This window comes from Gymnoscopelus braueri (genome assembly GCF_963280865.1).
Source record: "Gymnoscopelus braueri genome assembly, chromosome: 19".
Taxonomy (NCBI): domain Eukaryota; kingdom Metazoa; phylum Chordata; class Actinopteri; order Myctophiformes; family Myctophidae; genus Gymnoscopelus; species Gymnoscopelus braueri.
This window is the reverse complement of record NC_137621.1, coordinates 21,534,123-21,551,071: the sequence shown is the minus strand read 5'-3', so window position 1 is coordinate 21,551,071 and position 16,949 is coordinate 21,534,123. Positions and strand designations below refer to the sequence as shown.

At 41.6% G+C, this 16,949-nt stretch overlaps 1 protein-coding gene across 4 annotated transcripts in view; it reads right to left on the bottom strand.

Annotated features, from left to right (window-relative positions):
* Nucleotides 1-16,949, bottom strand: part of kidins220a (kinase D-interacting substrate 220a) — an 86,977-nt gene that overhangs the window by 42,019 nt on the left and 28,009 nt on the right. For all 4 annotated transcript variants that reach the window (XM_080413720.1, XM_080413722.1, XM_080413721.1 and 1 more), the window contains 6 exons: nt 16,169-16,320; nt 14,787-14,887; nt 13,798-13,983; nt 10,545-10,685; nt 6,994-7,231; nt 5,931-6,016 (listed from right to left, as the gene is read on the bottom strand). In XM_080413720.1, coding sequence (XP_080269846.1) covers nt 5,931-6,016; nt 6,994-7,231; nt 10,545-10,685; nt 13,798-13,983; nt 14,787-14,887; nt 16,169-16,320 — 904 coding nt within the window. The remainder of the gene's footprint in view (nt 1-5,930; nt 6,017-6,993; nt 7,232-10,544; nt 10,686-13,797; nt 13,984-14,786; nt 14,888-16,168; nt 16,321-16,949) is intronic.

The following is a 16,949-nucleotide window of genomic DNA, read 5'->3' as shown; positions in this document are numbered from 1 at the left end:
AAGTGCACGGATGAAGAACAAGACATCGCAAAGAAAGTTAACATTATAAAAGTATAAAACAATGTGTCAATGTTACTGTGCAATTTTTGTAAAGAAAAGACAAGAAATGTAAAATGTAAAAAATTACATTTCACAATTACACAGGCGGTATCTGTGGCGGGAGCGCACATATGCCCATATATGGACTGGACATGCACGATGTCAGCGCAAAATCGGTGTGAAATCAGATGTGAAAAAATAACTATATTTGATACAAGACTTAGTAACAGAGGTGACAAGCAGTGTTGCCAGGTCTGCTTATTATAATTTCCCCCCAAGATTTTATTTGAAAATAGCAGATCTACAAGCTTGTTGAGCTTGTAGATTAGCTATTTTCAAATAGCTGATGTATATGTTTAAAGTGCTCATGTGGCCCATAGCCGCTTCTTTTGAGCTTGTTTTCCTAGACTTGGTTGCTTGTTTCTCTCACAGAATCTGGCAACAATGGTGATAAGTGGTATAACAAAAAGAGGGGTGCGATAAAAAAATATGTTCTGGTGCATCATGCCACGAAGGGCTCGGCAGTGCACACTGCACCTGTTCATTATGTTAGACATGTTCTGTGTTTTGATCCAATACACGCTACAATACTCCTTAGTGACCCTGTGGCAGAGTTTGACATCATGACATCACCACCGCATGTGTGTGTGCATCATGAGACAAGAGGAAAGGGTGGGGCGGGGATCACTATGTGATCATAGGTTCTAACGTTGTAAGCCTTTATGCCTGGACGTACGGACTCATAACAAAGTGAACTCACACTGCAGCGTAATAGTGACGTTCACACTGTCCGTGTTTGGGAATGACAACCCTATTTACTAGAACTGCGACTATTTTTTAAATAAATTGGATAATGTTGAAGCATGTTTTTTCAACAAATCTTTATGATTTTTTTTAATACATTTTTACTAAATCAATTAGTCTGATTAATCACTTAAGCCCTATTTTATACAACAATGTCATGCAAAAAAAGCTTATCGATTATATAGAATAGTTGGATTAAATGTTGCACCCCTATTCTGTCTATAAATAGCAGAAACCTGCCTGTGTGTGTGTGTGTGTGCGTGTGTGCGTGTGTGTGCACGCCCACACGGGCACCATCCGATCGAACGATTTCTAACTTGTGTGGTCCCTGAGTGGGCCAGTGCCCAAAGGCTACTGGTCTAGACAGTATTTATTTACCAATGACAAGAAACTCTGTATAGTACATAGTAGAGTGGAGTGAGATGCACACTGTTTGTATGTAAACAGAGACAATCACACTCCATCAAAGAATAACACTTGTAACCATAAACGGTGAATTCAGCAGCTTTAGCATGTGTTTTTAGCTCACTTGACCGCTATAACAACCAGAGGCCTGAGTTTATCCATTAAACCGACAGCAACATCGCAATCGCATGCTGTTTCTTCTGATTAATTCATTGGTTTTAAGTGAAGCAATTAGTGTGAAGCGCAGTCTTTGGGTCACCCCTAGACCACAAAACTGGTGGGAAATGTATTTACGCTGGTGTGCTTACATGATACCTATGCTGCTTATACATGTGCATAATAGTATATATATGCATATGCTTATGATGTTGCTGTCCAGTGCAGTTCTTGAATACTGCAGAAATCAACTCGTATTCGGTCATGTCTACTAAGGGCTGCACAAGCTGTCGAAGATTTAACGTCATCACAATATCAGTGTTGTTTTCGTCGACTAAAACTATGACGAAATATGTTCGTCGACTAAATGTACAATGACTAAAACTAAGACTAAATATATTGACAATTTCGTCAACAAATAAAAACTAGACTAAAACGTTAGGGAGAGACTAGTGGAGAAGAGATCCAGTAGAACTAAAAGACAATACATTTTATGCTTGGTTGCGCTCAGGTGTTGCTTATCGGTTATTTTCAGCATGCAACCAAGTGATATATCAGCCATTACGACGCCATCAAGGCCATACATACATACAGACATACATTTTAGTCGACTAAATCAACGGTACATTTAGTCAACTAAAATGTAGTCGACTAAAACTAGACAAAAACAAAAACATTTCAAATGGCTAAAATATGACTAAAACTAAATGGACTTTTATTCAAAAGACTATGACTAAAAGTTGCTGTCAAAAAATCAACACTGTTTGCTTAGATTAGAAGAAAATGTTTTAAGGGGAGCAGTGAGAAACTGTATTGTTAAGCTGGTGGTATATAGTCATTGTCAATAGGCAATGTTTTCAGTAAAACTATATTATTAGAATGGAAATATACAGTAATCATCCATTTATTTTTTCTTATTATTTTTCCAGTGTGTCCATTCATTCAGTAGGCTTTTCATTGCCTGGGTTCTATGTTAGCAGCAAACCGAAGCAGAAAGACTTTAACTGCATACATACAGTACTTTAATATTTGTTTATCAATTATTGCATATTGCATGTTTTCCTAATATCATGCAGCACTAATACTACTCGAAAACTCCAGGTAGTCACTTTGGTTGAAGAAAGGCGTTGTGCCTCTCTTTCAAAGCCAACCTGTGAGTGTCAGCAGAATTCAGCAACTCAGTATTTAACTGCAATGTCATACAACATACAGTACAGTAGACTATATTTTTCTATAGCCTGTAGTTTTCTCTTCCACAAGTACAGTTTATTCCATGCAGTTTGTGTACAGTAGATAATCCATGTGCAGGCTGCATGTAAAGCCTGGTGAGGTTAGCCTGGTAAACCCTCCCTCCAGAAATCTCATTTGTATTTTATTTAATAAAATACAAATGAGATTTCTGGAGGGAGGGTTTACCAGGCTATGGTGAGGTATGGGTCTGAGAAAAATTCAAAGTGACTTTTTCTTACGCTCACTCCTACAACCCATTGGTGCAAAGTAACTACAGTACAAGTAAGTACAGTACAAGTACTGTACTTAAGTAGAATTTTGAGGTATTTTTGGGAGTATTTCCAATTGTCTATACTTTTACTCCACTACATCTCAGAGGCAAATATTGTAAACTTTTACTCCACTACAATTATTTGAAAACTTTAGTTACTACTTTGTAGATATAAATTATTACATTATAAAACAAACATTAACCACTTTAGCCCTATTTTACACCGAGGCTATTTGAAAATAGCCGATCTACAAGCTCACAACGCGTCGCATCGCAACGCGTTGTGAGCTTGTAGATCTGCTATTTTCAAACATTTTTGTACTTTTACTTTTGGTACTTTAAGTACATTTGATACCAATACTTTTGTACTTTTACTCAAGCAAAATTTGAATTCCCGACTTTTACTTGTGACAGAGTACTTCTACATTGCAGTATTGATACTTTTACTTAAGTAAAGAATTTGAGTACTTTTTCCACCACTGCTACAACCCCATCATGTCAAACTGAGCAAAACATAAGGGGACCTAGTATCTTCCTAATAGCTAATGTCCTGTAGGACTAATGACACACAGGCTTGCTATTGACACAGATCCATCCACAGAGAACATCTGGGACAGAATCCCAGAGATCCCAGTGTCACGAGCCACAGCCAGGCTTTAGGTTGGCTTTGAACTTTTTAATGACTGTCTTGTGACCTCCCTCTGTATACATGTGAAACATATGGTGACCATTCAAGGTTCACCAGAGACACACAGTGAGTGGCTTACAGTTGTTTATAACAGTGGTGTAAAGTAACTAAAGTACATTTACTCAAGTACTGTACTTAAGTACAATTTTGAAGTATTTCCAATTTTCAGTACTTTTACTTCTACTCCACTACGTCTCAGGGGCAAATATTATACTTTTACTCCACTACAATTATTTGAAAACTTTAGTTACTAGTTACTTTGTAGATTTTGATTATTATTACAAAACATACATTAAACACTTCAGCCCTATATATATATTTTGGCCATTTGAAAATACCCGATCTACAAGCTCACAATGTGTCGTGATGCAACGCACTGTGAGCTTGTAGATCTGCTATTTAATTTTTTATGAATATACTGTATATACAGTACATATACGGTATACTCTTTTCTTTCTTTCTTTTTTTGAAATTCAGTTTTTTGAAAAACTAAAAAATATGACTTTTGTTGGCCAAAAAGAACCATTTTACATACTTGAAACTCTGTTTAGATATATCAAAATGAATGAACATTAAGGTGATACTTTCCAAAAATGGATAACAGCTTACATTATTGTTCTGTAATTATAAAATGGCAAGGATAGGTTAAATTATCCTCCCAAAGAAGTCTATCCATTCTCTTGTGCAACACCTTATAAGGGTGTTCAACTCTGCCATATGCTGGGTGCTAGAGAGGAATGGAAGCTAGTAAACATACTGCTGAATAACGTTGGAATGTAATCCACAACTCAAGAAGCCACCAGCAAAAAAAAAACGCCAAACAGGCGCTTCACTCTCTCCTCCGGCTTTCATTTTTAACCCATTAAGAACGGGAAGGCAAACGCATCTGTGTAATAATTTAAGATGTCTTTGGCTATTCAAAAATAGCAGATATACAAGCTCATAGCGCAGCACCGATGAGCTTTGTAGATCTGCTATTTATTTTTTATCGTGAAAATTAGCGCAAATCTTTGAATATATATATTTTTTAAAGCAAACATTTGTAACTCAAATCTTTGCTTCCGATTTGAGTTACAAATCGTTTTACAAATGTTAAAAAATATATATATATTCAAAGATTTGTACACATTTTCACGATTTTTCTAAAATAGCAGATGCCGTGCTACGAGCTTGTAGATCTGCTATTTTTTAATAGCCCAAAGAAATCCAAAAAATGACACACAGATGCGTTCCCGGTCTTAATGGGTTAATCTCCACTTGTAAAACGAGGGCCTCCCGCTGTAACATCAACAGCCAAGGAGCTAGAGAGGAGCGGAGGGGTAAACACTAAAAGAGCGCGTTCGTTGTTCCGTGATAATAAACGAGCCCAAGACAATAAAAAGGAGGGCACCCGATAAATCAGGAGTTCAAGTAAACAACAAACAAACAAGAGGGGAGGGAGCGAGGGAGGGCGAGAGGGAAAGGGGGGGGGGGGGCGGAAAGGCCGGAGGGTTGGAGGGGGGGGCCTTACGGCGGGCGGGCGAGGGGGTGGGGGTAGGGTAGGGGGACAGCAGCGATGGCAGTGGAGTCACTTAGCCTCCTGCCAGCAGAGCTGGTGCCAGTGTTTTGTCATTGGGACCCACTGCTGTTATACCCTGTCATTAGGCTGTGGATGCGCAGCAGGAAGGATAAACAGCCATTACATCAATTACACCAGGGCTCCTTGGCCCCCACACTGACTCTCTCTCTCTCTCTCTCTGTCTCTCTCTCATCATCTTTCTGTGTCCCTCTCCCTCTCTGTCTTCGCAGTGTCAAGCCGGGTTCACACATAGTTGCGCGCCAGTGTCACCCACCGAAGATGCTATGTTCGGTGCCACGAACCGAAGACGCTATGTTCGGTGCCACGCAAAAACAAAGTATCACATCAAACTCTTCCCTGAGGACCGCTGCATGCATGGGATGCATGGGGTGGAATCGCTGACAGTTTTCAGGCGCCGGCCGTCTCTGCGTCTATGCAAACTATGTTGCAGAACCTCAGCGGGTTCCTTCAAACGCGATGGGAAAACGAACTGCACTTTAATCAAGTTTGATTCACACGAGACGTCAAACATAGCTTTTACAAATCCGAAGATAACTCTCTCGGGTGTGGTGGGAACAGCGAGCGAATTATGTTCAGCATAAACCTCGATGACAACAAAAACATTCATTATGACTGTATTATGGCACCGAAGAGAAAAAAACTAAATAGCGGCTCTGGAGTTTGTCATTAATGTTGTTGTTTCATTGTTGATTGTTGTGAGGGCGGGGGCGGGTGTGAGGGACGTCTAATTAGGGTGACAAGCGAAATGAGTGTTTTACCCTGCGGTTGAGGGCGTTCTTGCTGCCCAGCTTGGTCTGATCTCCCAGGCTGTTCTTCCTGTCTCTTCCCGTGTCCTCATGCCACCCTATTATGAGGACATGAGAGCATCATCAAAATTATGTCATTTAAACAAAGCATGCATAAATATGAAGATCTATGAATTCATTAAAATAAATATATATATATATATATATATATATATATATATATATATATATATATATATATATATATATATATATATATATATATATATATATATATATGGCTTAATCATTTTTGTATTCTTTTTCCGTGGTGAAAGTCTCTAGCAGACTCTAGATTTAACCCTTTAACCACATGAACCAGGGGCGAACTGTGATTTCACCCCCGCAACGTTCTAATGCTTAATTTGTGCTCCGTCGCATGATGTGTGACGAAAATAGCCGATCTACAAGCTCACTGTAGATCGGCTATTTGTGGCACACAACACCGTCGTTATGATAAGGTGTGAATCAGGCTTAAAGCGGTAGCGTCTTGTTGCAAATCTTTCTTCTGATCTGGGATTCAGGTGAATGAATCAATGGATTGATTGCTCATTCAAATAAACATATGATCTGAAAATGCACACGGCCCACCCACCTGACCGACTTAACCCATTTTGGGGCGGGAACCCCTATTTGTAACTATACCTTTCAGGACGGAAACCCCTTTTGGGGTTCTTGTTGCTATGTACAGTATATAGCAACATACATTTGTTGTAGTTTTTGAATGAATATTTGAAGTTTTTCTGAAAACTTAGGTCAGGATTTAGAAGGCGTTTTAAGCATCTGGGAAGCATCTGTGTCACTTTAGATTTCTTTGGCTATTCAAAAATAGCAGATATACAAGCTCATAGCGCGGCACCGAGTGCCGCGCTATGAGCTTGTAGATCTGCTATTTTTGGAAAATCTTGAAAAAAAATAAAGTTACGTTTTTTTTTCTTCATAAAACTGTTAGGATTTAGAAAACATTTTTAAGAATCGCCTTAGGTACGTTGGTCAGATGGGTGAGCCGCGAACGCTTTTCGAGAGGACCGCTTACCCTCGGCGGGTACGAGGTCTCCGTTGACGGGGGTCGCCATGCAGAGCTTCTTGGCCGTGCTGAGGCCGCGGCTGTTGAGGAACACGGGCAGGTGGACGATGTTCCTCATGTAGTCGTGGCCGTTGATGTTGGAGTCCCGCAGCACGCTGTTGAGGTTCTGGTTGATGGCCTTGATGATGATGTGGGGGTCGCTGGCGAACACGGAGATGAAGGGGCCTTTGGAGAACAAAACCCGCACCTGTCGTTGAGGAGGAATTGGGGGGAATAGCTGGTCAGTCAGATGTAGGGTTGAGATCTGGAACCATAACTCTCAGAGTTACAGACCTATAAAAAGGATCCATTAGTTGTTGTTTTTGAGCCATTCCTGAGCCAATGATTTGATGACCGGGTCAGCGTTCAATAGGAGACTCAGTGGAGACTTTCAGAGTCTCCGCCGGTCATCAAATTATTAGCTTAGGAATGCGACAAAAACTAAATAATCGCCATTAATTCAAGGCTTCATGGGGTGTGTAATTGATAGAAAATAAGTAATTTTTTGGGGGTGAACTACTGCTTTAAGCTCATTTTAATTGAGGATACAGGAATCGTTAAAGTAAACCGTTAAGGAACCGTAATCGTAAATGTTCATGCCCAGCTGAGCAGGTATACCGTAATCACCAGCGTCTGTTAGTTTATCCCTCTGTCACAGTGATAACTTGGACTGTTTTCAGAATCAGAATCAGAATCAGTTTTATTGTCACATCACAGGTTTACAAGGTAAAAAAGTGGGTGAAATTCTTTTTTGTACATCGTTCCCATCGCAACGTTAGTTTCCATAGAAAGAAGAGGGGGGGGGGAGAAGAAGAAGAGGAAGAGGGTGGGGGGTAAGTGGGAAGGAGATGTTTTATAACCACTTAGGCCCCTATATACTATATATAGGGGCCTAAGTATATTGTTTGACAAATCAAATAGTGGAAATAGACAATGTTAAAGCTCATAACGTTGTGAGCTTGTAGATCTGCTATTTAAACTACTTTTTTTTAATGTTCAACCCATAATTACATGCCCAAAATAGGGATGCCAGGTTGAAAGTGGTTAATGTGTTAATACAAGTTGAAACTTGGCATATGAGTTGGGGGTAGGTCCCCAAAATAACCTTTTTTCTATGGATTAGTCACCTCATGGAGACTTGAATTCATGGATTTCTTGAACCGGCAGCAGTTCTCCTACCGGAACTGCTGCCTACCGGTCCGCTGGTCATCAAATGATTGGCTTAGGAATGTAACAAACACAAAATAATATCCATGAATTCAAGTCTCCATGGGGTGATTAATCCATAGATTTTTTTGGGGGGGGGTGAACAATCCCTTTAAAGCCTCTAGCCTTAGAGATCGTTTAAGTCACAAGAAGTAATTCTTCCGAAAGTAACGACATCGACGTGCTCTTGCTGAGTTTCAGGACCAAACAGCTCCTTCCTAAAACAAGCTCACGTTGTCCTTTAAGGAAAATCACAGTCACGCACTTCTGAGGTTTAAGCTTGTTTTAGCTAATAGCTAGCGAGGAGTGCTTCGGGGCCAACCTTGCCCTCTAATGCATCAAATTGAAATAAATCATATTTAACGAACGCACATCAAAATGAAAAGATGCCAAATTAACGACGGAGCCTGAGTGACATCCGACACTAATGGCTTGGAACGCCGCGACTGCAACCCAGCTAGTTTAACCCATTCAAACCCGGGAACCTATCCGTGTCATTTTTAGATTTCTTTGGGCTATTCAAAAATAGCAGATATACAAGCTCATAGCGCGGCACCGAGTGCCGCGCTATGAGCTTGTAGATCTGCTATTTTTGGGGGGAAATCGTGGGTCTTTGAATATATATATATATATATTTTTTAAAGCGAACATTTGTAACTCAAATCTTTGCTTAAATGTCTTCTAAATCCTAACCAAGGTTGCTATAATATCAGTGGTTCTCAAAAATGTTATGTATTTGGCCGTGGACCCCTATCTAAAAATATTTTGTTCCAGGGCCCCCCCAGAAGTTGTAACAGAGTTTAAAAATGTCGCTTTAAAACAATATATATTCATAGATTTTGCACACATTTTCAGGATTTTTCAAAAATAGCAGATCTACAAGTTCATCTGCTATTTTTGAATAGCCCAAAGAAATCTTAAAAATGACACACGGATGCGTTCCCGGTCTTAATGGGTTAACTTTAATGACCGTTTCAAAAGCCGATTGTCAGCAAACAGCACATGACGGGGGGGTTTCCCCACTCCGCTAACTAAGGGATAGTGTCCAAGTGTCACAAGACACTGATTTGTGCTAACATGCATTTTGTGATTTGTCAGACCCCATGCCAGCGCTCTCGGGAGAGGCACCCAGGGCCATCTATCCCACCCTTCCTCTCTCCACCCTCCCAATGCAATGCACAACTGAGTCACCATCTTAGGAATAGCAACTGTGAAGATCATATCATACGACCACATTAGCCAGTAGGAAAAATATTTTTACAAAATAAACAAACTAGAAAAAAATAAAGGGCGTGGATTTAACCACTAACTCCCCCTATACTTAGTAAACAAATACTTAGTTGACGGTTGTGTACAGGGGTTGCCAGATCTGCTTATTATAATTTCCCTGCAAGATTTAATTTGAAAATAGCCGATCTACAAGGTCACAGCGCGTCGCGATGCGACGCGTTGTGAGCTTGTAGATCTGCTATTTTCAAATAGCTGATGTATATGTTAAAGTGCTCATGTGGCCCATAGTCACTTCTTTTTGGGCTGGTTTTCCTAGACCTGGTTGCTTGTTTCTCTCACAGAATCTGGCAACACTGGTTGTGTACTTGATCCTCTGCACCAAATCTGTTCTCTGAAAATAGCCAATCTACAAGCTCGCAACGGGACGCGTTGTGAGCTTGTGGATCTGCTATTTTTCCGTGAATGTTCCCCCCACATAATAGGGATGCTAGGGCTCAAGTGGTTCAAAGTGTCACGGTTGAGAGTCTTCAGTTCCAACAGAAGATGCTTTGACGGGACGGGGAGGCGCTCTCAGAGACAGAAGATTACATTAGGACACAGGAGAGACTGGCATCCTTTGGGGGATTCACTCCACCAAATAACAACATTTGGCTGAAAGGAAATTCTATTACGCCAGCTGGGAGGAGGAGGAATATGAACTTGGAGGCGATCTGGGACAGCTGTGAAGACAGGGGTGGCTACTGAGCTGTGGAGCGCTCTGTGTGTGTGTGTGTGTGTGTGTGTGTGTGTGTGTGTGTGTGTGTGTGTGTGTGTGTGTGTGTGTGTGTGTGTGTGTGTGTGTGTGTGTGTGTGCAGGTGAAAGAGCCACTGAGAGGTAAAGTCCACATGACGGCTTCTCTACAAAAGCTCCTCTCACAGTTGGAGATTTGCATAATGGATATGGATATTTAATTATGAAGTTCTTTTGAATTATCCTGTTAGGGGGAGCTGCACACCCCCCCCCCCCCCACCACACATGTTCACACACACACACACACAGACACACACAGACACACACACACACACACACACACACACACACACACCGTGTCCAGCATCTGTAGCACTCGGTCCTGTTCACAGGCGTCCAGGCCGTCGATGATGACCGCCATGCGCGTCTGGTTCTGGGTGAAGCCGTCGATGGTCTTGGCCATCTTGGACATCAGCTCCACCTCGTGCTTCAGCACCTGATGTGGAATGAAACACAATGAATGGGGGGAAAAGACAAGAAAAGCACTCAACAATCAAGAGGGGGCGATGCGGCGCAAAGAAGCATGATGCAAAATTATTCAGTCAGGGTTCCCACACATTTTTAACAATGAATTTTTCAAAACTTTTACGTAACTTTTCCAAAGTATTTTACCCCATTTCCTGGACTATAGAAATCATACAGTGCAATAATGAGACTCTTAAACCAGTGTGCCATCAATGCCCCGAGACGGACTCGAGCGAAGGTGTCACGTGACAAAAAGAGCTACAGATCAGCAGATCTACAAGCTAACAACGCATCAAGTAGCACTGCATGTTACCACGATTGACCAATCTTTCAGGTAATGTTAGACAAAGACAATGTATTTCGTTGCTGTCGGGCAGAAACCTCTTATCTCCGTATTTTAACTTTTTGTGTTTTTTTTGTAAATCGTACAGTGTCACACAAAAGCATCAAAAGTAGCAGATCTACAAGCTCAAAACGCGGCGCGAAGCGACGCGTTTTGAGCTTGTAGATCTGCTACTTTCGCCATTTTAGAATTTGAATCCTGAAAAGTAACAGTTTTGGACGATGCGATGGCCAAAGATTTTCCAAAACATTTGATTAATTCCAAACCTGGCTGGAAAACTGTTTTTCTAATTTCAAAATATATCCAGGAATTTCATGACCGTGGGAACCCTGATCAGTTACAGTTATAAAAAATATATAATAAATATATTTCTACCTAGTGTGTGAAACGGTATACGACGAAAAAGGAAAACAGCGTGGCTCCAATGTGGATCTCAGACTTCATGTGCCACTGGCCAGCCTGCGATGTCAGTCGTTTATGACATCTGTCTATAAACTATAATTTACGGAATCTGTGTGTGTGTGTGTCTGTCACTCTGCCCCAGGCGTAACTCGGAAACGTTCGACCGCTCGGTCTCAACTTTGAGTGCTGAATACCGGTTTCTGAGAACCGAAAAAAACCCCACAAATATCTGTATCTAAGACGCAGAAATTCTCGGTGTGTTCGAGAGATTGTAAGCATCGGCTAACCTGATTGGCCAACGCAACCCGTCGGCTTCACGGATTGGCGCCACGTCACGTTTGCGCCGCTAAGACAGTATCGATCCCTGATTGGTTAACCCCACCCATCGGCTTAACTGATTGGCCAAGTTGCGCATAGCGTTTGTGCCGCAGAGCCAATACAAATGGAATGGCTTGCATCGTTCCCGACATGCATGGCCCCAAGCAGGCCGTCGCCCATCATACATAATAGATACTATTATTAGGTATGACTCCAAATTTGGGCAAGGTTTCAGCCTGATCCGAGCCCCATTGACTTCCATTATCAAATTAACCCGTTAAGACCTGGAACGCATCTGTGTCACTTCTTGATTTGAGCTAAAAAGCATTATTTTACACTTTGGCTATTAAAAAATAGCAGATCTACAAGCTCATAGCGCGGCACCGAGTGCCGCGCTATGAGCTTGTAGATCTGCTATTTTTGAAAAATCGTGAAAATGTGTGCAAATCTTTGAATATATATTGTTTTAAAGCAAACATTTTTAACTCCAATCTTTGCTTCCGGGGGGTCCCTGGAACAACATATTTTGAGATGGGGGTCCGCGGCCAAATACATATAATTTTGGGGGTCCTTGACATAAAAAGTTTGAGAACCACTGATATAGAAACATATGTTTTTCAGAAAAATTGTTGGGATTTAGAAGACATTTGTAGAATCGGCTTCAGGTCTTAACACATCCACTGCCAAGGGCTAATCTCATAATGTACTCACCAGTGCCAAGGTGTTTTTGTTGTTTTTTTGTTTTTTTCATGTCGCCATAGATCTTGTTAAAATCCTTAAGATTGAGCGCTACACAGTCTGTTTACATCCGCGCGATCTCCCTGTATCTCCCAGTGAAAACCACGTGTCAAACGGGGCATCCATGTTTGAGTTAGAGCGGATTACGTTAAACAGTGAAATGCAAGGAGAAAAAACTACAGGAAGAGAATTGAGTTTCAGTTTCGTCTGTAGAACGAGGGCGGGCGTGATCGTGAAAACCGGATCCCAAATAATTCTATTTCCTGTCATCAAACCGGAAACGGAAGTGGATCAAAAAAATTCCGAAAGTGCACCCGGACCGCGCATGCGCGAAAAGACCGCAGCCCGTAGGGCTACGGTCTCGGCGCTTAACAGTTGGATTTAACGGCCCGTAGGACTACGGTCTTGGCAGTTAATGTGTTAATGGGTTCAAGTTGAATATTGTTCCTGTCAGCTGTGATACCATGATGTCCCGAGACAACAGAGACAGGATTAAGACTCACAGAGAGAGGCCCCTGGGGCCAAATATCTTTTAGGGGCCCCCGACCCAACCCCATGCTATACCCAGATCAGTCAGTCGGGTGGACAAGCAAACACACTACTTGAACTGTAAGGGCATGTGTGTGGGTAAAGAAATCACCTGTAGACATTTCAACATACAGGTTTTACAGTCTATATACCTACAGCAGTGGTTCTCAACCAGTGGTCCGGGGACCACCAGTGGTCCTTGTGGATCCCCAGCAAAATGAGTTAACATAGCGTCAGAATAATTTGAAACACTTAGTTTTGGCTATTCAAAAATAGCAGATCTACAAGCTCATAGCGCGGCACCGAGTGCCGCGCTATGAGCTTGCAGATCTGCTATTTTTGAAAAATCGTGAAAATGTGTGCAAATCTTTGAGTATGTATATATATTTCTAAAGCACATTTTTAATTCAAATCTTTGCTTCTGGGGGTCCCTGGCACAAAACGTTTTCAGATGGGGGTCCGCGGCCAAATGTATATCAATTTAGGGGTCCTTGGCATGAAAAAGGTTGAAAACCACTGACCTACAGTATTTATTTGCATGTAAAAAAATGTATTACAAATACTTCAGCTTTGTTAGTAAGCTATACAGAAGGACATACTGTAGGCTAAGGGACCCACATATTTGAATGTAACCCTATATATATATATTCAATGTAAACATATACTGTATGGGCCGCTGGGCACTGGCCCGGTCCACAATCCGTCCAATGCGAGGTACTTGTCTTGGGGAGCATTCAAAGGGCATTGAATGTACCTTCATGAATCCCTCACTCTTGAGTTTGGTCAGGTTGTTGGCGGCGCTGTGCAGACGCTTCCTCTGGGAGTTGAGGACCGAGTCGGCTACCTGCCACCAGGTCCTGCAGTTGAGCAGCAGAGCCAGGCCCACCACACTGGCCATGCCTATCAGCACCGCGTTCACAGTCAGGTTCTCCGGGTCCACCTGGGGCAGCAAATCATTCCAGTGTCAAAAAACTCAAGTGAACGTGAACCAGAGAAAAATGATTAAACAAGCTAAAAAACACTACTAAAGCAACACCGAGCTGGTATAGAGTAGAGCAACACCATCTGACAAAACCTGAGACCCTCCCAGGGGTGTACAAAATGGTTCCATTTGTACACCTTCAGAGTTAAATTAACTTGGATTTGACTATATTGGGGTCCGAGAGATGCAAAGTAAACTAGGGGTCCTTGAAATTAAAATGAGTTGAGAATCACTGGTGTAGTAGAGGTTATACTGTATTTTTATTTAAAATACAGTACATTTTAACACATTGAGTGCCAAAAATGGTCCGGGCCGTTTTTCATAATCCAAACGAGGTGTGCCAAAAACGGTTATAACCGTTTTGGAAAAAATATATATATATTTAGACTTTAATCCACTTCCTGGTTAACTTATGACTTCAAAAGCCTGTATCTCGGCTCTTGTGTACTTTTTTTTTGACTATGTATTTTTGACTATTTTTGACTATTTTTAACTGGCTGCAACTATGGAACGGATTACCGAATGTTTTTAATTTCTTTCCCCCGATTGTACGAGACCTCTATGTGTGTAATGAGGGGATCACCGTGAGGACGGTGATCACTGAAAATATTTTGTGACTACTTGAAAAAGGTTCAAAAATGGTTAAAAATCCAGGCACTGACTGTACCCTGTTTTTAAAAAAACCTGGCACTCAATGTGTTAAAGATAACATAATCACACACCAAACACCAAATTGCTAAAATACAAATCTCAACTCTCACCTTGAAAATGGCCAGCAGAGCCATTCCAGTGATGAGGCAGCCCAGGGTCACTGCAAACAGCACAAAGGATGGAACGCAGCAGGTCTTCTTCCATTTCTTACCTGGACAGTGAGGAATGGATGGATGGAGGGGAATTGGGAGAGAGAGAGAGAGAGAGAGAGAGAGAGAGAGAGAGAGAGAGAGAGAGAGAGAGAGAGAGAGAGAGAGAGAGAGAGAGGGGAAAGAAGAAGTGAGGAGGAGAGGTTAAAGGTTCTATGACATTCATTTTCACTTTTTTTATTTTCAATGTTTTATTTGGGGTTTTATGACCTCAATTACACCCAAAAAACCTGAACTTAGAACATTTAGTGGATTTTCTGTGGTCTGGGGTTTTCTGAATAATTAGGCTGAAAAGTAATCTGAGCTTGGCCCTTCGACAGTGAGGTCACAGTCGATTAATCCCGCCCACTCTCCTCCTCGCCCCTCCCCTCCCCTATCCTTTCCTTTGGGGGGGGCGGAGCAGAGGCGATGATTGACAGGCAAAATCCCTCACCAGCGACACCCGCAGGCAAAGATTTCTTTTTTCATTGCAGTTGAAAAGGCTTTAGAAATGTGAGAGAAAAACACCTGCCATGGATCACTGGAATGGAATTTTCACTTAAAACTTTTTGTACACTTTTGAAGGACCAGGACAAAGACTTTGAATGTGGTGTAAAAGTGAATGTCATTAAACCTTTAAAGAGAGACATCATTTGGTGAACAGACATTAGTACTGTGAAACAGACTGAATGGGGAGTCCAGGTGAAAACGTTTACCTCTTGTTGACTGCGCAGCAGTATAACACATTTACCGACTTGTGAGGGAGACCTGGGTTTGAATCCCGACATAAATCTTACAGACTGCAGCTTTAACTCTAAGAGTGTGCAAATGTTATGTTACATTTGTACACTCTCAAGAGTTACAAATGGAGAAATGAACACTAAGGATTTTACTGTGTGGGGAGTAGTTGATTTTGACAGCAAATTTTGATTCAGTTTTAGTCATAGTCTTTTGAATCAAATTCCATTTAGTTAGTTGAAATTATTTTAGTCATCTGAAATGTCTTACTGTAAGTCTAGTTTTAGTTGACTAAATCTACAGTTGATTTAGTCGACTAAAATGTATTTCGGCAGTGCCTTGATGGCGTCGTAATGGCTGATTTTACACTTGCTTGCATGGTGAAAATAGCCGATCTACAAGCTCACAACGCGTCGCAGCGCGACGCGTTGTGAGCTTGTAGATCTGCTATTTTTAGAACGAGAACACCCGAGCGTTACCAAGCATAAAATTACTTGTCTTTTAGTTCTCGTCTCCACTAGTCCCTTCCTAACATTTTAGTCTAGTTTTTATTTGTTGACACACACCTTGGATCTCGTCGTTCTTGAAAACCCTGAAGAGCCTGGTGGCCATGAAGCCGAACTCCCTCTCGCAGGCATCTGAGAGGGTGGCGATCATCTCTGCCATGGAGGTCTCCCCTCCCACGCTGGACAAGCGGTTGTAGTCTGTGAACAGGAACCTGGGGGAGGACACAGTCCACGGACACGGCAGCTCAGACAGAGACGGCTTCATCCATGTGCCAGAGCAGAATAGAAGCAACTACATTTCAGACTTATTTTACAGTAAATGGTATGAGACTGTAATCCTATATGAAAACTGGCTGATGGGAGGGCCGACTGGCCGGCTGGCGGGCGGAACACGGCCACGTCGCTCTAAAATAACCACTAACAAACCCGATACGCCCATATATAGTAGGCGTAGTGGCCAGAACCTCTAGTATTCTTAAAAGAGCCTTTAACCCATTAAGACCTGAAGCCGATTCTACAAATGTCTTCTAAATCCCAACAGTTTTTTGGAAAAAAAAAATCACGATTTAAAAAAAATAGCAGATCTACAAGCTCATAGCGCGGTTCAATAGCCAAATAAATCTTAAAGGGACACAGATGCGTTCCAGGTCTTAATGGGTTAAGAAACTGATATGCACAAAAGTGCATTTTAGTCTGTGTATAGCTGTATGTGTGTATGCATTTGTTGCATTTCTGTGTATTTTGTATGTGTGTTGTGTTTGCCTATGAAATGGTAAATGGTGCATTTATGTATTTAGGGCCTTTATCCAAAGCATAACCACCGATGGCAGCAGTTAGGGGG